This window comes from Notothenia rossii, assembly GCF_949606895.1.
Source record: "Notothenia rossii genome assembly, chromosome: 4".
Taxonomy (NCBI): domain Eukaryota; kingdom Metazoa; phylum Chordata; class Actinopteri; order Perciformes; family Nototheniidae; genus Notothenia; species Notothenia rossii.
Window position 1 is genome coordinate 58,550,139 of NC_136902.1, and position 15,032 is coordinate 58,565,170.

The 15,032-nt window shown below is 40.7% G+C and overlaps 1 protein-coding gene across 1 annotated transcript in view; it reads left to right on the top strand.

Moving 5' to 3' along the window:
* ryr1b (ryanodine receptor 1b (skeletal)) overlaps nucleotides 1-15,032 on the top strand; it is a 145,438-nt gene that overhangs the window by 24,246 nt on the left and 106,160 nt on the right. The window contains 4 exon segments of the mRNA XM_079673789.1: nucleotides 4,234-4,308; nucleotides 4,426-4,504; nucleotides 14,295-14,407; nucleotides 14,496-14,595. Of these exon segments, the coding sequence (XP_079529915.1) occupies nucleotides 4,234-4,308; nucleotides 4,426-4,504; nucleotides 14,295-14,407; nucleotides 14,496-14,595 (367 nt within the window).

Sequence of the window (15,032 nt, forward strand, 5' to 3'; positions counted from 1 at the left end):
ATCCCATGCTAAATGAGATAATAAAAGAAGAATTGAAGCTCCTTTCCTGTCATCTAGAGAATTCAAACAGATCTTATCATTGATGACATTTCATCATTTCATTCTGTCAGGAACCTTCTTAAGCAAAAAATTATATTTGACCGCAACAAAGTTATCTTTTGTTTATAATTAGGAATTGTACCTATTATCTGACAACCCTCCAATTACCTTTCCCTTCTTGCCCTCTGCCAATCAGGCAGTCGATTTGGACCAATGGTTATGTCTGTACACGTCTTTCTTCCTGTAACGTGGTGACCGCCCTTGTTCCCGTCCTGTTGACACACTAGGTGTCCTGTTTACCTGCTGTATCATCCACTCGTCCTGATTAATATCTGTTAGCCCTCACTCTGAGACGGGATGGCTCTGTACACCTGTCATTCATTCCTAGCTACAGTAACTGATGGGGTCCTAGTAAATACATCCATTGTCTTCAAATGAAAACCTTTAAACCACTTAGTCCTTGAATCATTACTATAGAAGATGTACTGAAACATTTCACTAAAACTGTCTGACTCTACAGTTTGAAAGGTATTGTAAAGGATCTATTGAACATTGTTTGATGTACTTCTTTCTATAAGGTACACCTGTATCAGATCTGTTAAGATATGTTAAGTGTCACAATGTACCATTCCTTTTTTCTTAGAATTCTGAGATTTTTTGAAGAAAATAAAGTTAGATTTAATCACAGAACTCAAAAGATGTTCCCTTTTGGTCAGATCTTTAAACATAATTCACATGAGGCCCTAATCCTCTTCCGAACGTATGTGATATGATATCCTTGTAATATTTTGGCAGCCATGCAGACGTCTACTGTAGGTTAGATGTAAGTCCCTTTGAATCAGGAAGCAAGCTTTGTGGTCTCAAATTTTCCTCAGCATTCAACAATTATTGGAGAGGAATCCATCAAACTAGGTATCAATTGACCAACTAGTCCAGGGGTCGGCAACCGGCGGCCCACGGCCGCATGCGGCCCTTTAAGCCCTCTGCTCTGGCTCCCTTGAGCTTAGACAAAAATAAGAAGGAAATAAAATAAAAGTATTTGTAGGACTATTTATATTTTGTTGCATGGTTGAAAATGTTTCGTATATTGTATTTTGAGGTGATACTGTGACACATAAATAAAAAACAAAACGGTTTTAATTAGGTCAACTAAAATATGCGTCACATCCTGCTACGGTCCCGCGCGAGCGCCTTTTCTTGGAGGCAAATAACCTGACCCCCGGCTCGATGAGCGAACTATGGATAAATCAAAGAAAAGTACCGGAGAAACACAGGATTTAATTCTGTGTAGACAGACTTATATGCTTTCACAGCAAACAATGCTGGTTTACCGGTATGTTTGATATGTAGAGAGAAGTTGTTAAAGGTGCTGCAGCCTTTACGTATCGAGGAACAACACGGGAGAGGAAGACAGCTGACAATCTTCAGTCGTAATTCAATAGGGTATGTAATTTATTTCAGAAAACACTTTTTGTTATATTCCATGGAATGCTCTTAATGTCCCGATAGCAATGAATATATGAAATGCTTTGACAATAAATACATACAAAAATGTATCTCTGGAAGCCGTTGCGCTGTAAAAAGCACGACCAATCATTTTAGCCGGCCCGGCTAAAATAACTGGATGGCCTACCTGCCTGTCAGCCTTCCATCTGTGCACAAATGTATCTCGTGGCATCATTGATGATGCGCGTTCGTGTGTGTTGGAGGAGGGACTCTGTAAGAAAGTCTGAAGGAAGAGGCATATTTTTTCCGGTTGTGTATTTTCAAATTCTAGCGCACTCGAGCTGGTTTCTCCATTCTTACCTACTCTACCTTTAACTCTTTTTAGGCTGCAGCTATATGTTTAATTTATTTTAAAGTAGGCCTGTGTATTATTTTTAATTCTCCTTATAGGAGTTCTTTGCTTCTTATTAGAGGTTAACAGTTTTATATAATGTAATAAATAGCCTAATAAATGCAAAAAAACTGTAGTTTTTGTCTGATATAAAAATAAATACAACTTTATTAGCTATCAAGCTATTAAATATGTTTTGGGGCTCCAGACAAAAAATGTTTGGGGGAAAAAGGAGCAAAATGGTTCTTTTGGTCAAAAAGGTTGCAGACCCCTGAACTAGTTTGAATGTAAGGTTTTTAGTGTTACTCGCTTTAATTGATTGAGTTTTGATGCACAACTCTAATTTAATGTAAAAAGTAGATGCCCAGTTTCTGGGGCTTCAACGTTGGAAATCCCAAACGGAAAATCTAAATGTGCATTTTGTCCATACCCTAGACATTTTTTTTATTTTCATAACAAGACAAAATATAAGTTAAAACCAAAATGAAACAACAAACATTTTGTTAACATTTAACCACATCTTCTGGGAGTCTTTGCTATGCGTACTATTGTACATGCTAGCCAGTGTTGTGATGACACATTGAGGAAACCATGCCTCGCTTCGGCTTATAGAACACAACGCAGGCTCTCTGTGTGAAACATTCATTAGTTTCAATATAGTAGGACGTTTGGTTTAGTTTCTTGGCCTCCCAGGTGCAGGGAGATGTGGATGAGCCAGGATGAGAATAGCATGGCATGCAGCCCAGGGGAGCCCCCCCCACCTCTGTAAGGGGTGGAATTGGAAACCGGACACCCCCAGAGCTCTAGAAAGGCCTTTATCTCTCTCATCACACACACAACACACACACACACACACACACACACACACACACACACACACACACACACACACACACACACACACACACACACACACACACACACACACACACACACACACACACACACACACACACACACACACACACACACACACACACACACACACACACACACACACACACACACACACACACACACACACACACCAACACCTGTCCTAACCAAGGCTAATGGTTTAATGCGACCACTTGACATACCTGCCCTGACCTCGCCCTGGTGGATTATGGGTGCTTAACCCTACAGCAGGGCTAAGCATTATCTTCCTGTTGGCTGGAGTCAATGGATGTTTTAGCTAATCCATCCGTAACTGTTGCAGTCATTCTCTTTCCTTGTTGCATCTTTGCTGGATGTGACACCTTCTCGCAGAATTATGATTCTTGATACTTTCTTATATATGTGGTTCTTGTGGTAATGGTCTTGTATTTGCATAGAATGGACCCCAACATGTTCTGTATGTGGAGTGATGTTAATCATTATGAATAATTTATCATCCACAAATGACTCACGAGTGTTCTTTTCAGGGATGTTACAACACATGTGCACATTCAAGTATGTCCTATCTGTCCCATTCCAATCTTTTCTGTGTCTCCATCGCTAAGATAAAACAAGAGTAGATATGTTTTATTGGTCCCCAAAGGGTATACTAAGGAGTGACTCTTAATATCCTGATCCTTTGGCCCTTCTAAAACCTTTGTTTCACCCTGTGTGATCAAGGTACCGTAATTTTCGGACTATAAGGCGCACCTGAATATAAGCCGCAGCAGCCAAGTTGAATGATGTGTACATATATAAGCCGCACTGGACTATAAGCCGCAGGTGTTTTAATGTTTAATTACCATATGTAAGGGTTCGTGCACAGAGGGGATTGTCGGGAAAGAGATGGCTGTTTGAGGAAGCTCCGATTTATTAACATTTCAACAAACAAGTTGCATATTTGCACAACGTATTCAAGTGTTAGCATTTAGTGCAATAGTAGCTACAGAACATGTACTGTGCTGTGTAAACTGTACTGTATCACATAGCGTTTCAGACACACAAACTTTTCAACTTTCAAACTTAAACGGTGCGCTCCCAGCGCACGTTTAACACCTTTGCACAAACTGTCTCGCTCTCGTAATGTCTGTCTGTCTTGCTCTCGTTCCGTCTCTCGTACCACTCTCGGTTCCACTTTGACTTTTGCGCGCTACCTGTCTCACTCTTTTCCGGCCTCCAGCTTTTCCTGCTGGAGCCCGCCGCGGACCGGCCATAGAGCCCGTAGAGTTAAAGGTGGTGGACTGTAACCTGTAAAATCCATAGATTTAGGAGGTCCCCTAGTGGCCGTTAGCTGTAAAAATCCATAGATTAACCGCACCGTTATATAAGCCGCAGGGTCGAAAAATGGGGAAAAAGGCGCGGCTTATAGTCCGAAAATTACGGTATATCTAAAGTGTATAGTTAGTGTGGTCTTTAATATATCTCTATCTTCTCCCCTGCAGTCGTCCCAGGGTGGGGGGCATCGCACCTTACTGTACGGCCATGCCATCCTCCTGAGACACTACCACTCAAGCATGGTAAGGCTGCACCAGACATAAGTAACCACTCTTCCCACTTCCTTTGTGATTGCATATGTTTCTGTCAGTATTTTGGGAAAGTTGTGTTCATGTCCTGAATAAGATCTTCCTCCCCAGTACCTGAGCTGTTTGACTACGTCTCGGTCACTCACGGACAAGCTGGCCTTTGATGTGGGCTTGCAAGAAGATTCCACGGGTAAAACTTCACGTTATAATGAAATCCTTTATAAAGACACAACAGAATGCTCTTTCCTTAACCTGCATGTAGCTGATTATTGGAAGTGGTTATCTCTCAAGTAGTCTTGTTAAATTGTTTTATTCACTAGCGTTTGTTATTCTGCTGAGTTTGCAAGGATGACCTACTAGCATAAATTCAGTCAGCAGTGAATATCTTTCCCTTCTTAGTTTGGATCAGAAAGATATACACATTTTAATTGTTACTGTGAGGGAGCAGTATGTTATACAGTAAGTGAACAGGCAGGACCTTTATTTTGAACGTTTCTGTAACAAAACATAATTTCCGGTCAGATTACAATATAGAGGCTAAGTCCCTCCCTTTCCGGGGGACCTCCATGGGACCTTATTTCGGAAAAAGTATGTATTGAAGTGAATGGAGAGAGAAAGATTGTCTTTCAATCCCGTTTGAATTGTGCCACGAATTACACATATGATGTTTGTCAATTTAAAAGATAATTTTGCAAGTCAAAAAACTGACAGTCGTAAAACTGTGAAGTAACACTTTTTTTGTGTGAAACGCTCAATGAACCACATCTCTGGTCTCCCACACGTCACCAACACCAAGACGGCTGTCACGTTGGCACATTTCACCTCTTTCTTTTAGAATGAGGCGAAAAGTATTAAGAGGTGAAAATCACTACAAGTCTGGGCATGTTGAGAGCTGTAAATACACACAAGGGGAGTTAGTCGGTTCCGTAAGAGCTAGCATGCGGGACTGGGATTCTGGGATTTGTAGTCTTTCTAGTTGCGTATTTTTCATAGTCTTATATTTCAACAGTTTTACGACAAACTGTGACTTTTTTGACATGGAAATTATTTTTTAAGATTGACAAACATCATATGTGTAATTCGTGGCACAATTGAAACGGGATGGAAAGATAATCTTTCTCTCTTCATTGACTTCAATACATAATTTTTCCGAAATAAGTTCCCAAGGGGCGGAGGTAGATGGGCGGGACTTCGCCTCTCTGTGTACCGGACAAATTATAGAAATTCCGGTCAGATATTATCTGTGTTTCTTATTGAGCTTGAAGGATTGATAGGAAGGCTATACAGATGTAGCGATTCATTTCAGACAGTTTGAAACGCGAGGGCCGTGATTGGTACGTGATCTGCCCTCGCTCAAGGGAAAACCTCCAGCTTGACTTGAGACCGCCCCCGTGATAGATAAATGTAATTATAATGAAGACAGCTGCAATGGATCATTGATCCACCAGGGGGTGCAGTGGGGTTCTGCACTGGAGCTCATTTGAAATAAAGTCAGATACAGTACGCTGGATGTACAGCGGAACTTTGTTAAGATCCATATGTCACGGATATCATACTCTGTGCTAAATAAGAGACATGTAATAATTTTCAAAACATCACCATGTTGTTATTTAACAAAATAATGTTGTTTAGTCGAAAAAAACGAACAGGAGGAAATGCAGCCCGGCTCTCGATTTTTAATCCTAATTTAATCATCATCTTCACCACGATCATTTATGTTTATGTTCGCCGAATTGACATGAAATCACTGACACATATGAATATACTGTATTCAACTTCATTAAAACGTTATTAACTTGCCTAAACTCAGTAATTCACTACAAATATTTATATTTTAATGGAGCCTCGTCGGCAGATCAGGATCCCAAAGCGTGGCGGAGGGATCCTGATCTGCATGACGGGTGCTATTTTCCCCATAAGGAACAAGTCGCTGCAAATTATCCCGCTTATTACACGGCCACATTCTCAACAAAGTAACGACATGACTCCCAGTATTAATTGAAATGTTTTTATGGATTTAGAAAATGTTTTTATAGATTTAAAAAATAGTTGTATATATTGATTTAAATTGACATGCATCCGCTAAGAAAAATAGTCCGTTGTTACCGTTTTTTAAACAGTCTGAATGAAACGGCAGCTCTCAGCTGTGTATTTACACAACTAATGGCCCATCAACCACAGCTCTCTCCCCCCCTCCCCCCCCCCTCCCCCCCTGATCTTTCTTCTCCAGCAGCTAAATTAACTGTAGGTTACTCTGAGTGACCATAGACTGTATGTGACAAGCTTACAGTTAGTGACGTAACAACACCATAAAAGCTGGTGGGTTGAAAGCAATACGGGAGGTAAAAATAACTAGAATAATTGTGATTTATTTATTGTGGCTTTTATGTTTTTAGGTATAAAATGTTATGTAATTCAGGCTTATAGTTCACCCTTCTCTAAAAGCCTTCAACAATGACAATATTCATAGTAATTTAATAAATCCTTCCAACACACATTGTAAAAAATAGCCTACTGTAAGCTAAGAAATCATTCCAATATGTACATCTTCGGATGTAACAACAATAACATTATAAATAGTAACATAGCTGAACATGGTATTGCACATTTAGCTTTGAGTGTTACTGACCTGAGATGTTTTTATTACATTAATTAAGGTGACTGAGGCTTTTTAACATACAGGGATGCAAATTCATCAGGTATGAAAAAGGTGACAAGGATCCGAGCCCCCGGCTCCCCCACCCCACGGAATAACAGAGGATTTTAGCAGTCAGAACAACTAAAGCAGCAGTGTTAATAATAACAGAAACGCCAAAGAGTCACATCTAATAGAAATATATAAAAGCATTTATTTTAAATTGTGTAGCAGTCAGTTTATACTTTTGGCAGCACTGTTGAGCATTTTGAAAATGTATTTTCATGCCTCTGTGCAAGGCTTAAGTCTTTCTATCTTTATAGCCACATGGTGTAAAGTAACTAAGTTCATAAACTCAACAAGTACTATACTTGGGCACAATTTTGAGATACTTGTACTTTATTTAAGTATTTCAATGTTTTGCTACTTTGTTCTTCTACTCCTCTACAGTTCAGAGGTACATGGTGTACTTCTACTCCACTACATGTATTTAATACCTTTAGTTACTTTACAGATGTGGATGAATGATGTGAAATATAATCAAGTGTTAAATCAGACTTTAGTTCCACCTGTGGCAAATCCACAAGCTACCCTGCAGTATACAAAGTCATTCAAACTAGCTGCACCTTTAGCAGCTTTGAGAACACTTTCATGATCAATCATTATAAAACATATCATATCTATTATTCTGAAATGGACCAATCTGCACAATGACTACTTTTACTGTCGCTACTTTCACTATATTTTGATGATAATACTTTTCTACTTTTACTTGAGGAACATTTTGAATGCAGGACTTTTACTGTAACAGAGTATTCCTACACTCTGGTACTTCTACTTTTACTCAAGTACAAGATCTGAGTACTTTTACTTTTACTCTAGTACAAGATCTGAGTACTTCTACTTTTACTCAAGTACAAGATCTGAGTACTTCTCCTTTTACTCAAGTACAAGATCTGTGTGCTTCTACTTTTACTGAAGTACAAGACCTGAGTGCTTCTACTTTTACTCAAGTACAAGATCTATGTGCTTCTACTTTTACTCAAGTACAAGATCTGAGTACTTCTACTTTTACTCAAGTACAATATATATATATATATATATATACTTATACCACCTCTGTTTATAGCCTATGAAAAAAACTATTAGAAATAGAAGGCTAAAGCTAACGTTAGCAGATAGTGACAATGTATGCTAGCTAGCTAGCTCAACAATTCCTTAAATAATATTGCCACAGAAAAACTTTTCAGTTCACATCACGCTCTGTCGCTCCGACAGGGAGCTCTGCTCTGAACACCTGAACGGCCCGTTCTAACAGCTGTTCACCAGCGGTCCAGTCTGTGCCACAGTGACTCCGGACGCACAGTTAATGTTAACGAACGCACCCGTAGGTAATGTAGCTGCTGAAGCTAGACCATCATCTCGGAGCAGCAGAGCCTTATTATACATCCACCACGAGCAGAGCCGACAGGCAGGAAGACTCGAGCACACAGCTCGCACTTCATTATAATATATATAAAAAAGAACACCATGCGTGTCATGATGGCACATAACAGCTCACGACCGCAGATTACTCCGGGTCCCAGACCCCCCCATACCCCAAAAATATTTTTATTGCAGATCTTCTAGAATCACACAACAACCTATTTTGGATTCAAAACGGCGAATTTCGTCGAAGGGTGACAAGTTTGCATCACTGAACATAGACAGAGCACAACTGAAACATAACATCTGAAACGATGTAACAACATAATACACTTATGGGGATGCAGCTTGGGATGTGAGGAGTGAGGGACACGGCTTAGAGCTTAGAACCGGCGTGTCGCCTGGCAGGACAGGAGAGTGTGTGCACCAGTCTGCCTTGATCTATGAATTCATGTCCGTGACACTCACTGCTGCCCACAGCTGTTTTATAGAAGGAAAACCTCCTTCACTTCATGAAAGTTTTTTAACCACACACACCTCTACACACACACATGACGGGTGTTATTTTCCCCATAAGGAACAAGTCGCTGCAAATTATCCCGCTTATTACATGGCCACATTCTCAACAAAGTAACGACATGACTCCCAATATTAATTCAAATGCTTTTATGGATTTAGAAAATGTTTTTATTGATTTAAAAAATAGTTGTATTAATTTAAAAAATAGTTGTATGTATTGATTTAAATTGACATGCATCCGCTAAGAAAAATAGTCCGTTGTTACCGTTTTTTAAACAGTCTGAATGAAACGACAGCTTTCAGCTGTGTATTTACACAACTAATGGCCCATCAACCACAGCTCTCTCCCCCCCTCACCCCCTGATCTTTCTTCTCCAGCAGCTAAATTAACTGTAGGTTACTCTGAGTGACAAGCTTACAGTTAGACACAACACTGTCATTACAAGTGACCCTCAGTTAGTTGACTTTTATGTTCAACTGCTAAATTCGTTACTGATAAAAAGGGGCTTCTACTGTACCTTAACACTAGAACCGCCAGAGGTTTTTGTATAGGCCTACCTAAACCCATCAAATCCCGCTATTAGAATGCAATTTTTAACAACATAGGGTGCTACATAACACACTTTCAGGAAAAGTCACGGACTGGGAGACTTTAATATTTTATTGAAAAAAAGTTACATTGCACACACACAACACACATCACACAAATTGACCCGATTGGCGGTTCTAGTGTTAAATAAACTCACTAATTAATGAAACCAGTTCAATACGCATTATTCTTATTCTTATCATTCTTTATGAGCGCTGAAGTAGTCTTAAAATCAGATCTGTTTTTTAAATGAAATCTGACGGCAGGCAGTTAGCTCTGATCACCTATGATAAATGCGCCACACATAATCTGGCCATTCAGCCACAGAGGTCCCTCTATACCAATCAAACTGTAGACCAGGGGTCACCAAACTTTTTTCTCTGGGGGCCACATTATTGTTCCTGACTGTGATGGGGGGCCGGGGCCGAGTCAGCTCATTGTGTAGAAGAGATTACTAGCCCGGCACAGCCATCCCCATCACTAATTCCACACTACTATATCAACACTTGATTCCTGTCACATATTTGTTTACCATCTTTACTAGTGGTTTACAAAAGTAGCAATTGAGTCTTCACACTTTGCTTTAATTTGAAATACCACAGATATTCCATTTATTTGTTTTCTAATAAAAATAACATCAAAGCTGTCAAGGTAAGAAACATCTGCCTAGTTGAGGTGATTGACACTGGCAAAGGTGAGTTCAAAATTATAAATTATAGGTAGGCCTGATGATGATGATAATAATAATAATAATATTAATAATAATAATAATAATAATTATGTGCAGCACTTAATAAAGGTCAAATAAATAGGCCTATAAAATAAATAAATAAATAAAAAACATCAAAATTATAATTACATGAGTAGGCTAATAGAACTAGCCAACTCTTATGCCTATCCAGGTAAGCATGTTCAGTTAACATTTTGTTTAGGTCAAGGTGAAAAGGACACGAGCAGTGTAGGCTCAAAACTAAAGCACAACAATAATACAGAATAATGGCAATCAAAATCCGTAGCCTATATGTAGGTGAGCTGGATTTGTACTTGTTGATGAATTGTGCTGTCTTTGGGATGGGGTCAGCAACTGCAATCTCCTCTCCTCACTTCAGAGTGCCTTCTGGAGCCCTGGCATGGAGGGATGACGGATTGAACACAAGAAGCACCATATTCAGTAAATGGCAAGACATGCTGCTGTCTGCTTTTCTCTGTGACATCATTTTACAACATATGTAGCAAATTAAAAAGAGCCTTCACATTTCATATTTATAGCAATTAAAATCAGTAATTGTTAAAATCAGTGTGCTTACCGTATCAGTGTGAACTGTGTGTTTGCTTCTGGCTGATGAGAAGTTCAATGTCTGGTTGCAGTCTAGTGGTAGCCAGTCTCAAGGTCTGATGCAAGTGTTTATCTGTGAGTCTGTTCCTTGTTGTATTCTTGGTTTGCTTCATGCGGGAAAAGGTTTGCTCACAGATGTAGGTGCTGCCAAAAACTGTGGACATCTTCATTGCATGCTGTTTGATGTGTGGGTAGGTTTCCTCTGGGAGCGAAGCATAGAACTCAATGAGACTGTCAGGCTTGAACGCGTCTTTAAGGATATCACAATTCTGCAACTCGGCTAGTTCAAACTGAAGAGAGGGATGGGCATCATTTATGTCGGCAGCAAAGGGGTTCTGGAACAAACGTATTGCTTTACCGTTGACATGAAGCTCACGGAACCGCACACTGAACTGCCCCTGCAGCATTTCCAGTGCATCCTTGCACTTTTCGACTGGGAACGGGACAGGTGGTTTCTCAGCGCAGTAGCTCTGGGTGGCAGGGAGATGCGTAAAGTCCAGCTTTTCGACCTGTCTCACAAGCAGCACTAGTTTGACCTCAAACGCTTTGATGTGGGAATACAGGTCACTGATTGGCTTCCCTTTGCCTTGGAGCTGCACGTTAAGGCGGTTCAACATTTCAGTCACATCTGTTAAAAATGCGAGGTCCCATTTCCATTCTGGCTCGGTCAGCTCTCGTACCGTTTCACCTTTAGACTGCAGGAAGGTGTTGATTTCGGGTAGCAGGTCGTAGAAACGGCGCAACACTTTGCCTCGGCTTAACCACCGGATTTCTGTGTAGTACAGCACATCCTCGTAGGCAGACTCAAGCTCGGAGAGGAAGGCCTGGAACTGTCTGTGTTTCAGACAATCTTTTCGGATATAGTTGACACAGTGCACAACCACCTTCATGACAGACGCCCACTTCAAAACGTTGCAGCATAGGGCTTGCTGGTGAATCAGACAGTGGACTTGTAGTGGGGGGGTGAGACCTCGTTCCTCGAATTCGCTGTTCAAGCGCCCTACTAGCCCCCTTGTCGTGCCAACCATACTAGGTGCGCCATCCGTAGTGATGCTGGCAAATTTACACCAGTCTAGACCCAACTCTTCCATTGTTTTGCACACTTGGACAAAAATATCCTCTCCTGTTGTAGTTCCTTTGAGGCTTTTTAGTGCTGCCAGCTCCTCAGACACTTCAAAGCTTTCGCTAATCCCACGAATAAAAATGAGCAGTTGTGCTGTGTCCTGCACATCATTGCTCTCATCCATGGCCAAAGCAAAAAACTTGAATTGTGACGCTTTCTCGTTCAGCTGCTCATAAACGTTGTCCCCCAATTCTTCTACTCGCCTGGTCATAGTAGTCGCGGAGAGACTCCCACCGTTGACTGCCTCTCTCTTGTCGGGACACACCTCCTCGGCCACAGCAAGGATGCATTGTTTAACAAAGTCCCCATCAGTGAAGGGCTTCCCATGGGTAGCTAGTATGTGAGCTACCTTGAAGCTAGCTCGAACAACAGCCTGGTTTACCTGGGTTTGGCGAATGAATGTTTGTTGTTGTGCTGCCAGTCCGCCTTTCATTCTGCAAATTCTGTCTGCTCTTGCTTGCCCTCGCAAGCTAGCAAAGTCACTGTGGCGGGTTTCGTGGTGACGACGAAGATTATATTCCTTGAAAACCGCCACATTCTCTTTACAGATAATGCAAACGGCATGGTCCTTATACTGAACAAAAAAATAGTCGTTGGTCCACTGTTCTTTGAAAATTCTGCACTCTCTATCAACTTTTCGTTAAACGTTAACGTTAGCCATTTTTGCTGTCCTGAACACTGACAGTTCTCTACGCGTGCGTTGTCTGTCACTCACTTGATCTCCATCATGTCGGGTGACGACAATTCGGCAAATATAGTGCATTTTATTTTATAACTAAATATAATTTTTTTAACTGAAACAAAATATCAAACGCAGACATGTTATTATTTTCCAAAAATCAATTTGAAAAAAATAAGCCATGACGACTTTTGGGGATTTGCCTCATAGGGCCGGTTCAAGTAGTGGGGGGCAGAGGGGGTGGGGGCCGGTAAAAGGGGGGTGGCGGGCCGGATCCGGCCCCCGGGCCGTAGTTTGGTGACCCCTGCTGTAGACGGTGTGAAAGCACCTATTGTTTTAAATAATGGTCGGAATGTGACCTGTGAGCCTTCTGAATTACCGTGGGACAGCACATTCTAAACTAAAATGTTCAATCAATAAAGTAACATCTTATCTTATCTTAATAATATCTTCATATTAATAATAATAATAAATCATACAGTATGTGTCCGAAAGGGAGCAGGAGGAAGCAAACACAAAAATATACAAAAAATATACTGCATATTAAAGCAAACGATTGTAAAGGTAAAAGTATGAGCATAACAAATAAAGAAGTGTAATGTAAACATTTACATTATAATTATGATGATTTAATATATAAAGACTATATATTATTGAATTACAAGATTAAATATACTTTAGTTGATCTAAAATATTGATGTGTTCAAATGCTCTTCAAAACACAACTGAAAGTCCATGAAACTTGTCTTTCTGTATTTGTGAATGAAGCGCCATCTCCTGGTTAAAACCTGAAATTGAAAATCTGGCAACGCCCTCTTGGAAAATAGTGGGAGGGCTTAACATTCCTCTATACTGGTCTTAGGCAGGTCGTACGCAGGAAGCTGTAAGCTGGAGTCTGAAATTCAGTGCTACATCTTTATAAAGAATGACATCATCAAAGCATGTCGATTTATGTTTTATTGAATAGTAAGTAAGTCCCGTCAATAGACTTGTGTGAATCATCGCCTCTTTGACACTTTGTTGCTGTACAATCAATGTTGTAAATCTATGTGACCATGTGCAAAAGAAATAACTCAATCAGTATTCAATAAATAGCTCTAGTTAGATATATTGATACTTTTTCACCAAACCATGTTTATTAATTCTTACAATACATGACTTCCTGGTGTTATATTACCCTCCGTGTCTTTGTAAAGATGTTTGTTGTGTCTCCTGCTCAGAGAAATCTGAAAGGTACAATACTTTTTTACTGGGCACAGTTGTAGTGGACTCACCCTGAACAATAGGCGCGTAAACATTCACAATATTGGATTTGACCTAAAAAAGACACGGCAGGTGTACGGCCCTTTCCGCGAGCTGCAAATTCAATTATTCCTCATACATAAAACTCCAGGAGCGTTTTATGGTGACGGCCTCTCGTTGTGTGCTTGTGGCATTTATAAGAGCAGCTGATCCTGACTCAATTATTCTGCCAATTTTTAATACACTTAAAATTGTGCTTAGGAGGAATTTTTTTACCCCACATTATGAAGATTAAAATGTGTCTATAGATGTTTTGGTCAAAGTCTGATAAAAGACTGCAAACAGAAACACTGTTTGATATCCGTAAAGTGAACACATCAGTGGCCTGTCTCCGCCTCTGAGGGGAAACTTAGCTGTTTGCTCTTCTTGCAGGTGAGGCCTGTTGGTGGACGATTCATCCCGCCTCTAAGCAAAGGTCAGAAGGTGAGAAGGTCAGGGTAGGAGACGACCTCATCCTCGTCAGCGTCTCCTCTGAGAGATACCTGGTAAGACTCCTCACATACTTTGCTGTTACACAATGGAAGATTTAGACATTTCATTTGTGCTAATTTAGACCTTGCCCCCTGTCCTCAGCACTTGTCCTACGCCAGTGGAGATCTGATGGTGGATGCCTCCTTCATGCAGACTCTGTGGAACATGAATCCAATCACTTCTGGTTGTGAACTAGCTGAGGGTATGAACCTGCTACACATAGATACCAATGCTGTGCAGCCTATTGTGCATCTTGTACACAAGGCAAAAATCCCTGTGTTCGCTCCAAAGGGAGTTTTCTCTCCCCGACACTCAGCTCCCTGCCTGAAACACCTCCATTTGACTCCATTGTTGACTTTGGGAACATAGTGACATCACTATGCAACACCCACACTTCTATTGGCCACCACTCCAACACATTGTACGTGATAGGCTAAGGGGCGGGACAACTCTAACCAGTTGACCAATCACAACAGAGCCGGCCAGCTCACCAATCAGAGCAGACTGTGCTCAGGTTTCAGACAGAGGGTGAACAGAGGTGCTGCAGCACAGGCAGTATGAGAACAATAAAGAGCTTTGTGAACATTAAAGCATGGAGACATGTCACAGTAGAAGCAAACTAATATGAATCTGGAAATT